We start from the raw sequence: 14,140 nt of genomic DNA, 5'->3' as shown, positions 1-14,140 counted from the left end.
CTCTCTCTTTCCCTTCTCCGTCCCGCTCGCCCTCCCCAAGCGGTGTACTTCTCTAACCCAGATTTCCGCACCCGGTCCTTATTGTTTGCCTTTCCTGCGATGCAGCCTTGCTGTGTGATTCACCGGGTTCATGTCCTCAGCCACCGTGCTGCTTCAGCAGTAATGGAGCCGGCAAACACCATCATTTCCCTGCGCAATCACACAGTTCCTAACCCTGGTAACCAACTCCTTTATGTACCTAACACACTTTCGTCTGTTGACTTTACCCTTAGCATCAAAGTTAAACCCTCCGAGGAATGCTGTTCCCTGTACCATAAGAAATCACAAACACACACATTGTCACTTTAAGACGGCCCGAGGGAACCGCGACGTGCCATCTTGCATTTACTTTGAACGACCATTTCCTGTGTTTAAACTCCAGCCGTCCTGACGCTCCGAGCGTGGCTGTCTCTTTAAGAGCGCGCTCTCCCCGCCGACTCCCAAGAGTTCATTGGCCTTCCTTAGGCCATGTGCCAAGTCCGCACTGCTGTCAAGGGTTTACAGAAATGCCAGCAGAGCTATTAGTCTAGACCCTTTTCATTAGCCAACAGGCCACTTACTGTGAGGCTGACGCTGAAGCAAAAGAGCAGATGAAGATCCTATAAACCTCCTTTTTTTCCTACATTTTAATTTGTCTTTTTGATGTGCACAGATTTTACAGTTCTGCGATGTGTCGTAGTAATATATGTTCAAGGGAAGTTTTACTTATCACATTGTTATCACATTGATAATGTACAAAAAAACTGACAAGTTCAAAACTAAACTTTGACCAAAATGCTCGTTTACTGAAGGTTTTTCTCCTCTGCTGCCTCTTTGATTTCTGAGAAAGTCTCACAGCCTCACCTGCTGGCCAGCGGCTGAAATGCTTCAGTGTCGCGGGACAACATTTATCCTTATTCTTATTTAACCACCGACTTTTTCAGGAAAATATAAAAATGCGTTTCAGTAGGAAGGCTTAAGAATCAATTTTTTGGTTTTCTATTAATTTGACATATTAATTAGAAATTGAAACCAGACACTGAGTTTGGTTTATCCTTCTGAGAAGTTGGCTTTGGATACGTAATTAAGCTGGCAGTAAGGGGAGTATATAAAGCAGTAAAGGGAAAAACAATCTGCCCTTGAAGATGACATTTTGGAAAATGGATTGTCATTTAAATAATGCCATTCATGAAGTTGGCCTTCGGTTTGCTCTGGTCTAGAACTGCTCTTAGGGTCCACAAGAGGGCGACATCAAATCTGTAGGCCTTCACTGCAAAGTTACCTTAAATCAGTGCATTAGCTGGCATCACAATCAGGTTTCTTAAATGACACGCAATACTGAAGCGTCTTTGAAACATCGTCTATTTATTTTATAAAGCCTTAAAGCTGCTTCTGATAGACAGTTTGTTGCAAACGGGAGTGTCTGGCTGCACGTATGCTCACCCCTGTCTACTTCTAAAGGCAGCCACAATTCACACATGAGCATCAGAGCTGAACCTTGGAGAAATTGAGAAAGATGAATGACATTTTCCTCAAGATCATGGAGATAGGTGGTCCTTAAAATGCTGACAGCCAGCTGTGTGCACTTGACATTTACTGGTATTTCACTGTTATAAAGGCTTCTGTACCTCGTTTATCTTCAGAATGTTCTGTACAGTCTTCTCTAAGTAGCGTACAGGGTGGTTACAGAGTGGAAAACTGTCAAATCCATCAAAATTGCATTTCACGTTCAGCGAGACACTGCATGAGTATTTTCTCAAAATGCTTTATCACTCAGGTTATGGCAAAATAATAACATCATACCTTGCTGTAGACACCAAAACCAATAGGAACCCCAGATGGTGAGGCTAACCCCTTCCTTCACTAATCCCCAATGTGTGGGGGGCAGTGGGATTCGTGGTTGGGTTTTTAACTCTGATCTAAATCCCATTATTGGAGAAATCTGTAAGCTTTTTAAATCCCGGTTGGAGGGAGTTTTAGAGCCCAGAGTACAGCAATAAAAAGGTTAGAATCCACATTCTGCATTGTGTTACTCCTGGATCCAGGATCTAATAAAGGTACAGTTAGAAGATCACGTGTGTGCATTTTGTGGATTTCTTAATTTTATATTTTTTTATGGAACTATAATGCTACTATTTTAATCAGAGTGTGTGACTGATGAGACCATTGCAACGACTACAGGTCACTGATGCCTCTCCAAAGGCAAATCCTGAAAGAAGTCTTCACTGAGGATATGTGAGCATCTGCCTCTTACAGATAAACTGGCAAATTAATTTCATGCTAAACTTCATACCATCCTTATTTAATATTTTTTTTTATTGTTGCTTTGATTTCACCTGTTTTTTTTCACCTAGAATGAACAGTTGAGTAGTTATAGTGGGTGGAGCTTATCTTAGATCTTCATTGCACAACTTCAAGTTTAAATGCTAATGTGTTATATAAAAGTGGTTGTATTTTTCTTTTACTTTTAATCTTCTTTCAAATACATTTAGGCAACCTCATAAGTGCTCCTTGAATCTGTTGTTAATAGAAATGTCATGAACATAAATGTGTAATCTATGTCTATCTTTTCTTAGTGGTTATAAATACATGGCCTGGTTTTCACAATGACTAGCCAAGTGGTGCTAAACCACTCAGACAGCAGGGAAAGTTCTGTGGGTAGCTGTGGTCTAATAAATTTCATCCAGGGGGGGCATGTACACCTTCCTAGACAATACTGGCTTTAGCTCAAGAAATCCTTTGTACTTCGTTCTTTAGTAAATTAATAAAACTCATCCTGATCCTGTTTTAATCCTCATACTTTTTGTATCTTAGATATTGAATGTTAGATTAGATGCCATCTTTTACATGTTCTATGTTTGCTTGTGTGCTATTTGCTGGGTCTGTAGTTCTTGCTTTCATTGTTATGTTAATATTATACATTTTTATCCATATTTTCAGAATTCCAGATAATGAATTTTATGTACAGAAAAAACAAGAGGTAAGTTCATGCTTGTTTCATCTTGATTTATGTAGTGTGAAAGAAAGGAAACTATATACAGTACAGTAAGCAATATAGCATATTCATTATTATTAACAATCACATCACCGCTTTGGGTCTTAAAAGGAAGCAGAGATGTTTTTTATGGTTATTTTCTGTGTATTTCCATGAGAACACGCCCTCCTGAACAGATGGTTGTACATGCAAATCCTATTAGCCACTTTCTGCTGATGGTGATTCATTGAGTAAAGTGCTGCACTGCCTCAATACCTGAGGAGAGCCACTATTCTTCTGTTTCAAAAAGAATTTCCGTGGATTTCTATTTAATCTGGGAATATTTATTACATCCTTTACCATCAGTCCAGTGACCGAAACGCAGCCATGTCATCAGAGAAGGTAAATTGTTTGATATTTGGGGCAATGCATGATGATATCCCAGGCTTCCGATCAGATATGATTAGGCATGTAAACAGCATCCTCTTCTGTGTATTTTACACTAATATTACTACATTTCTAAGCATTTCACTGAAACAGGTATAGTATATATATTGATACGCTAAGAAAATGTATATTGTTGCAGGACATTTAATTAACAGATTATGTTTTATATTATATTGTAGACATTGTTATGAGTTTTCCACTGACCTTCAACTGCAAGACGGTCACCCTTAATAATTATTTTGAAAAACAAAATTGTCAGTTGTTCTGCATATTTATTTAGACTGATCATGCAGTCACATTATCCGACATGTCTGGCTGTTAATCCTGGAATAAATCCTCCCCTTACCTGTCCAAACACTTACAGGAAATTATGTTTTTCTTGTATGAGGCACAGTATCAAAGCATCCACGAAGGATATTGGTTATACTTTTTAAGTGCAGTATATAGGCATGATAAGACACAAATGCTGGATCTGATGATACCCTGCTTGCCTAGGAGTTTATTTGAATAATTTTACACAGTGCAATAAAATTGATGCAACATTAGTTTCTCAGGAAGCTGGAGAGGAAGTAATCGTAAGTGTGCCTCTGTGACACTGTCATTCCTCCCGTCCAAGGTAAAGATATTAATAGCCCAGCATTGATGGCCTCTTAATTGGATGACAGGAGGCATCTCTTGAGTGTGCAGGAGCTTAAGTGGCCACGGCCACACTGCCCTCATTTTCACTGCCTGTATCTTGTGATGCCGAGACACGGTTCAGGGTAACCTACTCATCGTAAACCCCCCACAAAGCTTAGCCACCACACAAGGACAGATTCAGTTAAGAGGGGAATTGTGTTGTGCAAGTCATTACATCATAATGAGCTGTAGGAGAGGAAGGAAGACATTTCCAGTTGAGATTTAAAAGAATCCTTGTTAAACTATAATTGATTTTATAATGCAAAATAATTTTACTTGCTTACAAATGACGATGTATATAAATAAATCTAAATTCTAAATTATTATCTGTCAGAATAGAGTTTTGGTTAAGAAATGAACTTGCCACAAATGAAATGAAATTGCTACAGAGGCTTCATTGTCCTTTTGCCCAGTTGCACTGTTGCAGATGCCAATTTTGTGCTTTTGGTGACCTTTTGTTGAAATAAACTCAACCTTTAATTTAGAATTCTGATCCAGCTTTGTTTTATTTGTCCTTAAAAAAATATTCTCAAATTATTCGGGAGTACTGACTGTGACATGTATTGTATTGATGAGGGATGTTATCTTATCATGTGTTTGGATTCTCATTTTATTTATTGTGAGATTTAGCAATTTTTATCATTATGACACCTACCTAACAACAAATGGATTATGAATATATCAATATTCTTACTATGTTACAAATCCATCAAAATGAGCCATAGATGTAAAAAAAAAACATGTGCTGTGTTGGGCAGCCAAAACCAAAGAAGAAGAAATCAGAGTCTACAACAACTGAGTCCACTGGAACAGATGCCAAACCCAAAAAGCCCAAGACAAAGAAAAACGGTGACCTGGGAACAGTGGACAGCCCAGCAGTTCAAAGTAAGGCCACAGAGTACATGCCCGTAGTGAACACACACACACACACACACACACACACACGCAAAGTAGGAACAGAAAGTATTCAGACCCCCTTAAATTTTGCACTCTGTAATATTGCAGACATTTGCTAACATATGAGAATCATGAGCTCAAACGAAACTACCTGAGGAGCTCAGAGACAGACTTAAGGCAAGGCTGAGATCTGGCCAAGGTTACAAAAAAATTCTGCTGCACTTAAGGTTTCTAAGTGCACACAACCCTTTAATGGAAGATGTTTGGGATAACCAGAACCCTTCCTAGAGCTGGTCATCTGGCCAATGAGCTATCAATTGAGAAGAGCCTTGGTGAGAGAGGTAAAGAAGAACCCAAAGATCACTGTGTCTGAGCTGCAGAGATGCAGTCAGGAGATGGGAGAAAGTCAGCCATAACTGCAGCCTGATGGAAGCCTCTTCTCAGTTCAAGACACATGAAAGCCCACATTGAGATTCCTAAAACACCTGAATGACTCCAAGATGGTGAGAAAAAAGATTCTCTGGAATCAAGATAGAACTTTTTGGCCTTAATTCTAAGCGGTATGTGTGGAGAAAACCAGGCACTGCTCATCACCAATACAGTCCCAACAGTGAAGCATGGTGGTGGCAGCATCATGCTGTGGGGGTGTTTTGCAGCTGCAGGGACAGGACGACTGGTTGCAACTGAGGGAAAGATGAACGAGGCCAAGTACAGGGATATCCTGGATGAAAACCTTCTCCAGAGTGCTCAGGACCTCAGACTGGGCTGAAGGTTTACCTTCCAACAAGACAATGATCCTAAGCACACAGCTAAAATGGCTTCAGTGGCTTCACAACAACTCTGCGACTGTTCTTGAATGGCCCAGCCTTAGCCCTGACTTAACCCCAATCACTGGGGAGACCTAAAAATGGCTGTCCACCAACCTTTACCATCCAACCTGCCAGAACTGGAGAGGATCTGCAAGCAGGAATGGCAGGGGATCCCAAATGCAGGTGTGAAAAACTTGTTGCATCTTTCCCAAAAAGTCTCATGGCTGTATTAGAACAAAAGAGAACTTCTACTAAATACTGAGAAAAGGGTCTGAATACTTAAGATGTGATATTTCAGATTTTCTTTGTTAATACATCTGCAAAAATGTCAACAATTCTGTGTTTTAAATATGGCGTGCTGTGTATATATTAATGAGGAAAAAAAGAACTTAAATGATTGTAGCAAATGGCTGCAACATAACAATACTTTGAAATGCTTTTAAATATGTTCATATTTCACATCCAGCCATTGTCACCTAATAAAAGATTCAAGTTGCCAATATTGTGATCTTCTGTGTCTCATTTTCAAGTCTGGAAATGTTGTCATTTGCAAATAATAGACGAAACACTGACAGGTCAGGATGGTCCATTTCTTCTTTTTATGCCCAACCAGATGGAGAAAAAGTAAAGAAAAAGAAAACAGAAAAAGAGAAAGATAAGGAGGACCAACCAAAGGAAAAGGCAGAACCAAAAAAGAAATCCAAGAGTGTGCCAAAGAAGAAGAAAAGTAAGCATTTCTATCCAACACGACTGTGTATATAATATTAACAAGTTATTATCATTTTATTTCATGTGACATCACTCTAGTCTAGGTTTTTATGGCTTATGATAATGAGTTGTAAAGTATCTTTGATGGAATGTATATATAGATTTTAGGTATGAGGAGGAAATTGTGGTTTGTTGCATAAGATGCTTTTCAGCGTTTGGTGTGTCCTGTTCTGTAGGCATGTCAGATGATGACAATGATGACAGTGATGAGGAGGAAGAGGAATCTCCCCAGAAAAAGACCAAAAAAAAGACACTGAAGGACAGCACTGAGTCTAAAGATAAAGACAAGAAAACTAAATCTAAAGGTTCATGAAAAAAAAAAAATTTATTTGCATATATTTTTTAAATAGAAAAATACCCCTGTAGCCTGAATAAGGAATTAAGTTTGTTGTGTAGTCTTATATCATTTGGATTATTTAGTTTTAATTAAATCTAGGGATTGTGACCCTGTCACTTGACAATATTTGGATCAGGATGACTGCAGGTTGACTTTAAATGTTCCCCTGCAGACAGACTGGACTGGACCTCTTTGCATAATGTGGCAGGATTAGGGCAAAAGATTTCCTCATGTCACGGGTGGGCTGGACATGGCAATGAAAGAGGACACATTCGCACGATCACAGGACAGGGGTTTAATACGAACTACACGAGACAAGGGAACATTAACACGCACAATGACCCGACGGTGAACAGACAGCTTTATACAATTATATAAATATACACCAGGTGAACACAATCAGGGAACATTACACGAGACGAATTACACGGTCCGGATCCGGAGTCAACCCCTGCCGGTCCGGATCATGACACCTCATGTAATGATGAGTAAAGGGAAACTGGTTTAGCACCATTACATGCAGTCACCATTGAAGCCTACATCCATTCCATGTCTTAATTCTATGTAGTTGCAACATTAATAACATGTAGTTACTGAGTAATGAAGAGGGATACAGATTTTCAGTTTCTCCAAACTGCCAAGTTTTAAGTTTTTAACAAGTAAACTAAAAACTGACTTATAGCACAGGCCAAAAGTTTGGAAAACCTTCTCATTCAATGTGTTTTCTTTATTTTCATGACCATTTACGTTAGTAGATTTTCACTGAAGGCATCAAAACTATGAATGAACACATGTGGAGTTATGTACTTAACAAAAAAAGGTGAAATAACTGAAAACATGTTTTATATTCTAGTTTCTTTGCTCTGATTACTGCTTCGCACACTTTTTTTCATTCTCTCGATGAGCTTCAAGAGGTCGTCACCTGAGATGGTTTTCCAACAGTCTTGAAGGAGTTCCCAGAGGTGTTTAGTACTTGTTGGTCCCTTTGCCTTCACTCTGCAGTCCAGTTCACCCCAAACCATCTCGACTGGGTTCAGGTCCGGTGACTGTGGAGACCAGGTCGCCACTTTTTGTTAAGTACGTAACTCCACATGTGTTCATTCATAGTTTTGATGCCTTCAGTGAGAATCTACGTAATCTATGTAAATGGTCATGAAAATAAAGAAAACACACTGACAAGGTGTGTCCAAACTTTTGGTCTGTACTGTATCTGTCAGCTGATATTTGAGACTTTTATTATGTAATATTTCTCTGTATATCTGTTTTTCTTATTTCACAGAAAAAGAGGACAAAGAAGCAGACAGCAAAGTAAAATCTAAAGCCAAAAAGAAAGAGCCAGCTTCCATGTTTCAGATAAATGGAGAGAAGCCTGAAACCAAGAGTAAAAAGAAAGGTGGCATCTCTTGGATATTTCAGTAATGTGTGTGTGTGAGTGTGTGTCTTTGTCTGTGTCATTTGAATGAACAAAATCGTAGAATGTTGAATTGTACCGTATGCTTACATTTCAGAAGTTAGCTGAACTTGACTTTGGAGGCCAGGGATAACAGGATGCTCATGCCACACTTTGACAGTGTCCATGAATGTCTTTAGAAAGTGAATTATGAAACTTGTTTTTCTTCATCACCTTTGCTTTGGGGCCATTAGTTGCCAAATCTGAAAGCAGCAGCGATGAAAGTGAACCTGAAGCCAAGACCAGCAAGACAAAAAAGAAATCAAATTCCAACCCCGTGTCAATGTTCCAGACCGGAGCAAACAAGGACAAGGACAAGGTCAAGGAAAAAGACAAAGATAAGGATAAAGACAAGGACAAGAAGGGCAAGAAGAAAGGTAGGTGTGCATCATTCATCATCTCTCTCGTTCATCTCTCATGGTTTACCTGCGTCGATTCCCCTTTCCTTCAGCGAAAGCAGAAGAAAGTGATGACTCTGACACAGAGGTTACACAAAAGAAGAAAAAGGGCAAAGGAAAGAAAGGGAAAAAGGTAAATGATCACATGTGGGCAGATATTGGGCTCTTTGGGACTGTCTCCCTGATTGTGACCCTTCTTATCCGTGTCCAGGAGAGAGCGCCATCGCCGGTCATTGAATTTGACAACTTAGAGCAATTTGTCATGCAGCCGGCGCAACAAGGCGTCACTGTCAAGTGCAAAGTGACACGGGACAAGAGGGGCATGGACCGCGGCCTCTATCCTACATATTACCTTCACTTAGACAATGACAAGAAGGTCCGTCCTCTTCACATGCTGAAACCTTTGACTTGCAAATGTCACCACAACTGGGCAACTGTTACAAACGTTTTTTTGTTTTTTTTTTGCCAGGTATTCCTGTTAGCGGGGAGGAAAAGGAAAAAGAGCACAACCTCCAACTACCTAATATCAGTGGACCCCACCGATCTGTCCAGAGGAGGGGAAAATTTCATAGGGAAGTTAAGGTATGGGCACAAGTTGTTCTCTCCAATCACATAAATGCTTTATATGTTATGAATAATACATATATAGCCAATTATAACAGCACAATTAAAAGCTTGTCCTTTTTCTCCTTCAGATCCAATCTAATGGGCACCAAGTTCACGGTGTTCGATAACGCTCTACATCCGGACAGGGCTCTACCGGACATGTCAAATGCGCGCCAGGAGCTGGCGGCGATTGTCTATGTAAGACAGTCTATCGGGACCCTTTACAACTATAAAAATGCCTCTTTATTTGATCCTTTTTGTTGGTGGGGTTTAGGAAACAAATGTCTTGGGGATGAAGGGACCAAGAAGAATGACGGTCGTCATTCCCGGGATGAACAAGGATTGTGAACGTGTGCCGATCCGACCCCGAAGTGTAAGCAAACAACTGCTCTGCTGAGAAATATTGTCATTTTTCATCGCAGATTTATCACCTTTTTCAAATATTTGCCATTTTTTTATTTATCAGCTGAACAGAATAAAATATTTTTCCATTCTGGCTGCAGGACAATGATGGGCTGCTGATTCGGCACCAGAACAGAAACATGGAGAATCTGATAGAGCTGCGTAACAAGACCCCTGTCTGGAATGAGGAGACGGCCTCCCACGTTTTGAATTTTAATGGACGAGTCACCCAAGCATCAATCAAAAACTTCCAGATTGTTCACAGCAAAGACTGTAAGGAAAGAGCACATACGTACATGCCTGTCATGTTACACTGCTAATGCATAAGCATTTTTTAATTAGGAAAAACAAGAGGACACACAGGCACGGTGGCCTTTTGCTCTTTTAATGAAATGAAATTGGAATATTTGGTAGACCCACTGTCAAAACTGTCAAACATATAAATTCCTAAGTATAACCATGCCCTCATGGCAGTGTTTCCAAAAATGTGTCCAGGGCCTGGCTTTTGTTGATAAGAACATTTTCCAGCCTTCAATTCAAAATTCCACGAACAAATTGTAATACATAAAAAAACTGCAAAATCTAACTTATACCATCACTTTTTTTCTGCCCCTCCCTGCAGTACCCTGGTTCCTCTCTTGGGGGCATGCTGCCCAGTACATAAATAATATAAAAACTAATTTAAGGTAAAAAAAAAAAAAAAAAAGGTGCATTTAAAAGAATCTAGAAAAATTGAGGATGGAAAGATGATAGTTAAAACATTTGAAATCAGTTATTGAATCGCATGAGGAAGGGTGATGCCAAAAACTGTTCTGTAGCAAGCCAGCAGGGGCACTAGACCCGAATGTCCATGTTTTTCACACCAAGTGCCTGGTGGACTCATAATCAGACGTTTGGGGGTTCGAATTCCGAGCCGCCGCCAAGGTGCCACTGAGGTCCTCTTGAGCAAAGTACCGTCCCCACACACTGCTCCCCGGGGCGCCTTTCATGGCTGCCCACGGGTTAAATGCAGAGGACACATTTTGTGCTGTGCTGCACGACAACTTCACTTTCACTTCGCTTAATACATTTCCTGATGCTTTTTGCTTGTATTTCTTTCCAACTGACGTATTTTGCTTTGATTTGGTTTTTTTTAGTGGACTACATTGTGATGCAGTTCGGGAGAGTAGCTGACGACGCCTTCACCCTGGATTACAACTACCCTCTCTGCGCTGTTCAGGCCTTTGCCATTGCCCTCTCCAGTTTTGACGGCAAAATTGCATGCGAGTGACAGAGACCCATGTACCGCGTTGCATTCCTTTGCTTCCACTACCGAATCACGTATCTCATGAAATCTATTGTGGAAAAGTTGCTCTGATGGACAAAAATAATCATCCAGCTAAAGGAGAGCGGAAACCGGTCCCTTGCAGAGAGATGAAAGCACAACTAAACCCAACTAGTTAAGCAACTCTCTCGCGTATGATAGGTGCATTTACACGTCATTTCCTTTAGTCGAGTCATTTCATCCCGCAGAATTCGGAGAGAGAGTAAAAGCGCACAACTGCAACTGCACATGACACCATCGCAACCCCGAGAATATTTCATTCTAGCATAAAGCAACATTCAAAACCTTTCTTTTTTGACGTAAGTGGGTGTAACGTCAGCCTTTTCTCAGGTCAAACCTTATGAGGCCTCATGAGGTCAGATTTGCCCGTGCGTCCACTTGTTCTTTGATTTGTCTGTTTTTCTAAGGCAACTGTCTTTGACATTTTGACCACACGTGTTTTCTAACTGGTGCAAAGTGCAGAGCTACGTGCTAAGTGTGGGGCTTGTATGCTAGTCTATGGTCAAAGGATTTTGCGTGAATAAGGTAAATGAAAGAAGAAAGACACTTGACCTTCAGTGATATTTGCACATGTAACATAGTGCCCGGCGCGGGTTAAAACCGTCCAGAATGTGGGAGTAGAGTGTGTGAACCTGTCCACTCCTCCCACTTTCAGATCATTGTGTTCTCTGCGGCTGAAATAATTACGCTGCCACAAAAAGGTGAGCTTCTCCTCCAAACGCAGATAACTTCCTTTATCTATTTGATGTTCTCCCTGAAGACGCCTTACCTTACACCAGTCCCGTGCTCAGCGCCTTGCGCCAGTTCGAAAGCGGTGCCCTGTGTGAGTGTGTGTATGCGTCTGCCGGAGGGATTTCTGGACGTTTGCTTCCGTCTGCAGATTTAAAGCCGTTGAATATACAAATTCAGATTGGAAATAGTGTTGTATGTTGTGTCTTTTTTTTTTTTATTATTGTTGCTTATCCTTGTTTGACAATGACACTGCACAATGCAAGAACATGTTTGTCCTTTGATTCTTGTGATTTTTGTGGATTTCGTTTTTCTTGTTGCTTGTGGAACATATCAAAAGCATTAAAGAATTTAATTAAGTGTATTCAAATTCTTCTAGAAATCGTTTTGAACCATTTCTAGGTGAAATTAAATAAATCGCATGGTACCATCCATAGGTTTTAACTTCTGATACTTGCTAAATTATGGCCAAGGGCCTGCACATCTGGGCTCATTCTTATCTGTTTTTGCTTCTTAAAGTGTGTGTTTTGTACAAGTTAGTTGTAAATGGCCTGAGGTTACCACTGGGTTAGAACTTCATATCCTGATAACTGGCCATTGCTGCAGATTTTGTAATGTTTTTTTGCAAATCCAGAGGCTCAGTAAATGATTTAAATACACTGGGCCTCAGTGAGGGAAGTGCAATCCGTTGGCCTTTTGAAACTGAATTGGCCCCGCAGAGGCCCCGCCCATGAAAAAGAAACCTCCCCAGCACCAAAAAGCCCTCGGGAGTCTGTTTCAAAATGCTAGATCATCGCGACGTGCTTATTATCTTATCTCATTTCAATGACACTATTCGCCTAAAATATTATATTCAGCAACAACACATTGTCCTTGGCTGCATCTGTCCTCGGCACAGCGGGATTAGCTCCTGGGTCCCCGTGCTGAATTCCCACCATGCCGTCAGTCTGCTTTGCCGAGCACGAGCCGCCTGACCTCTGATTGTTTCGGAAGGCAGAGATCATGCAAAAGCTCGACTCCGGTCTTGTTGTCTGACAATGTGATTTTGTCCTTATTCAGCCGGTGTCAAAGGAGACCAAGCCAATTGCACTCTGAAAGGTCTGAAGGAACTCCCATGAATCCTTGGGAGCTTTTGAACCGACATGCATCGCTGTTTCTCGGCAGGGGTCCAAAACCATGTATTTCCGTACAGCGTACTAAATACAACAAAAACTTTATATTGATCAGGTCAGTTCTCTGTCGGCATGGTTTGTTCGCCGTGCGAATACATCATTGCATTTTAACAATAAAAATGGTCTAAATAAAGAACGCTGGGACATGCCACACAGCGCAGACATTCTCTTACACTTTAACAAGCCCTCAAGAAGAAAAACCTGTCTGAGCTGCGGAGCCCTGGGCCACGAAGGGTGTGCAGGCTGCCCGAACCTGCTCAGGCAGTTGTCCCAACTCGCAGATGCCGTGTGCTTTGACACAGAAAGTGACTTTAGACAGATGCACCATCTCTCATAGACGTGTGTGCGGGGGCTCTTTTTTTTTTTTTTTTTTTGCAACAGCAACTTATCAGTTTGTCCAAAGTTTCTGGAAGTGACCGACGGTGACCGCATTGTTATCACACGTTTGACCTACAGAAGGAGCTGTTGGCGTGCTTAAAATGTGTGTTCAAGGATAGGAGTCAGAGCGTGCATGAAAAGAATTGCCCTCAGAATGAGAATTATAATTTCGGGCTCCCCTCCAGAGTATTACATCACACAGCTCGGCCTTTTTGGCTTCCTCGAGTCGGCGCGGCAGAGAAAACGTCCCATTGGTCGCACTCACAGCTATGGAATGTGTATAAATTCTTGCAGGATTCTTGTACAATGAGGTCCTTCAAGTGTTTAAGGAATCTTTTATATCGGCAGTTCATACTGCCAGCCTTAGACTACACATATGGCTCTTACAGAAACAAGCGCATACACACACACACACACACACACACAGCCTGCAAAAGCATGCATAACATTTGAATACATGTTATACAGAAACCACACACATACATCTTTCCATGCGTGTGGTTTGTGTGTGCACACACGGCAAAATAATGTCAATCCATTTCTCATTTACTAATTTTTACGTGTTGCACCTTTTCACCGATTTCATGCCTTGACTTCAGCTGGACGTGTCATCAAAGATTTATTTTAGTCTACAATTACTGTCCAGGACAAATGCACAGATCAACATCTACTTCCGAACAGTTCTGGCCCTTATCCAGAGCGACCCGCTATCAGTAGTTACAGGGCAGGGACAGCCCACCCCCCTGGAGACAC

The 14,140-nt window shown here is 41.0% G+C and overlaps 1 protein-coding gene and 1 long non-coding RNA gene across 2 annotated transcripts; both read left to right on the top strand.

The window, feature by feature from the left end:
* Positions 1-2,006: 2,006 nt before the first annotated feature.
* LOC114801387 (uncharacterized) lies at positions 2,007-2,998 on the top strand. Its single transcript, XR_003751499.1, has 3 exons — positions 2,007-2,075; positions 2,200-2,253; positions 2,959-2,998. It is a non-coding gene; the product is annotated as an uncharacterized LOC114801387 (long non-coding RNA).
* Positions 2,999-3,208: 210 nt separating this feature from the next.
* LOC114801362 (tubby-related protein 1) lies at positions 3,209-12,201 on the top strand. The gene is made up of 13 exons (XM_028999541.1): positions 3,209-3,394; positions 4,876-5,002; positions 6,437-6,550; positions 6,768-6,896; positions 8,208-8,321; positions 8,573-8,755; positions 8,830-8,909; positions 8,988-9,152; positions 9,246-9,358; positions 9,472-9,580; positions 9,657-9,755; positions 9,886-10,057; positions 10,921-12,201. The coding sequence occupies exons 1-13, from the start codon at positions 3,380-3,382 to the stop codon at positions 11,052-11,054; spliced, it is 1,554 nt and encodes a 517-aa protein (XP_028855374.1). The 5' UTR covers positions 3,209-3,379; the 3' UTR covers positions 11,055-12,201.
* Positions 12,202-14,140: the final 1,939 nt, after the last annotated feature.

Source organism: Denticeps clupeoides, chromosome 12 (genome assembly GCF_900700375.1).
Source record: "Denticeps clupeoides chromosome 12, fDenClu1.1, whole genome shotgun sequence".
In the NCBI taxonomy this organism is placed as follows: domain Eukaryota; kingdom Metazoa; phylum Chordata; class Actinopteri; order Clupeiformes; family Denticipitidae; genus Denticeps; species Denticeps clupeoides.
The sequence above is the reverse complement of the archived record's forward strand: the minus strand, read 5'-3'. Positions and strand labels throughout refer to the sequence as shown.

What these genes read in the sequence shown, in the direction of transcription:
- LOC114801362 (XM_028999541.1), top strand. An exon ending in CAAGAAGGGCAAGAAGAAAG is followed by an intron (nt 8,756 to 8,829) that starts GTAGGTGTGCAT and finishes CCTTTCCTTCAG; the next exon opens with CGAAAGCAGAAGAAAGTGAT. An exon ending in GATTGTTCACAGCAAAGACT is followed by an intron (nt 10,058 to 10,920) that starts GTAAGGAAAGAG and finishes GGTTTTTTTTAG; the next exon opens with TGGACTACATTGTGATGCAG.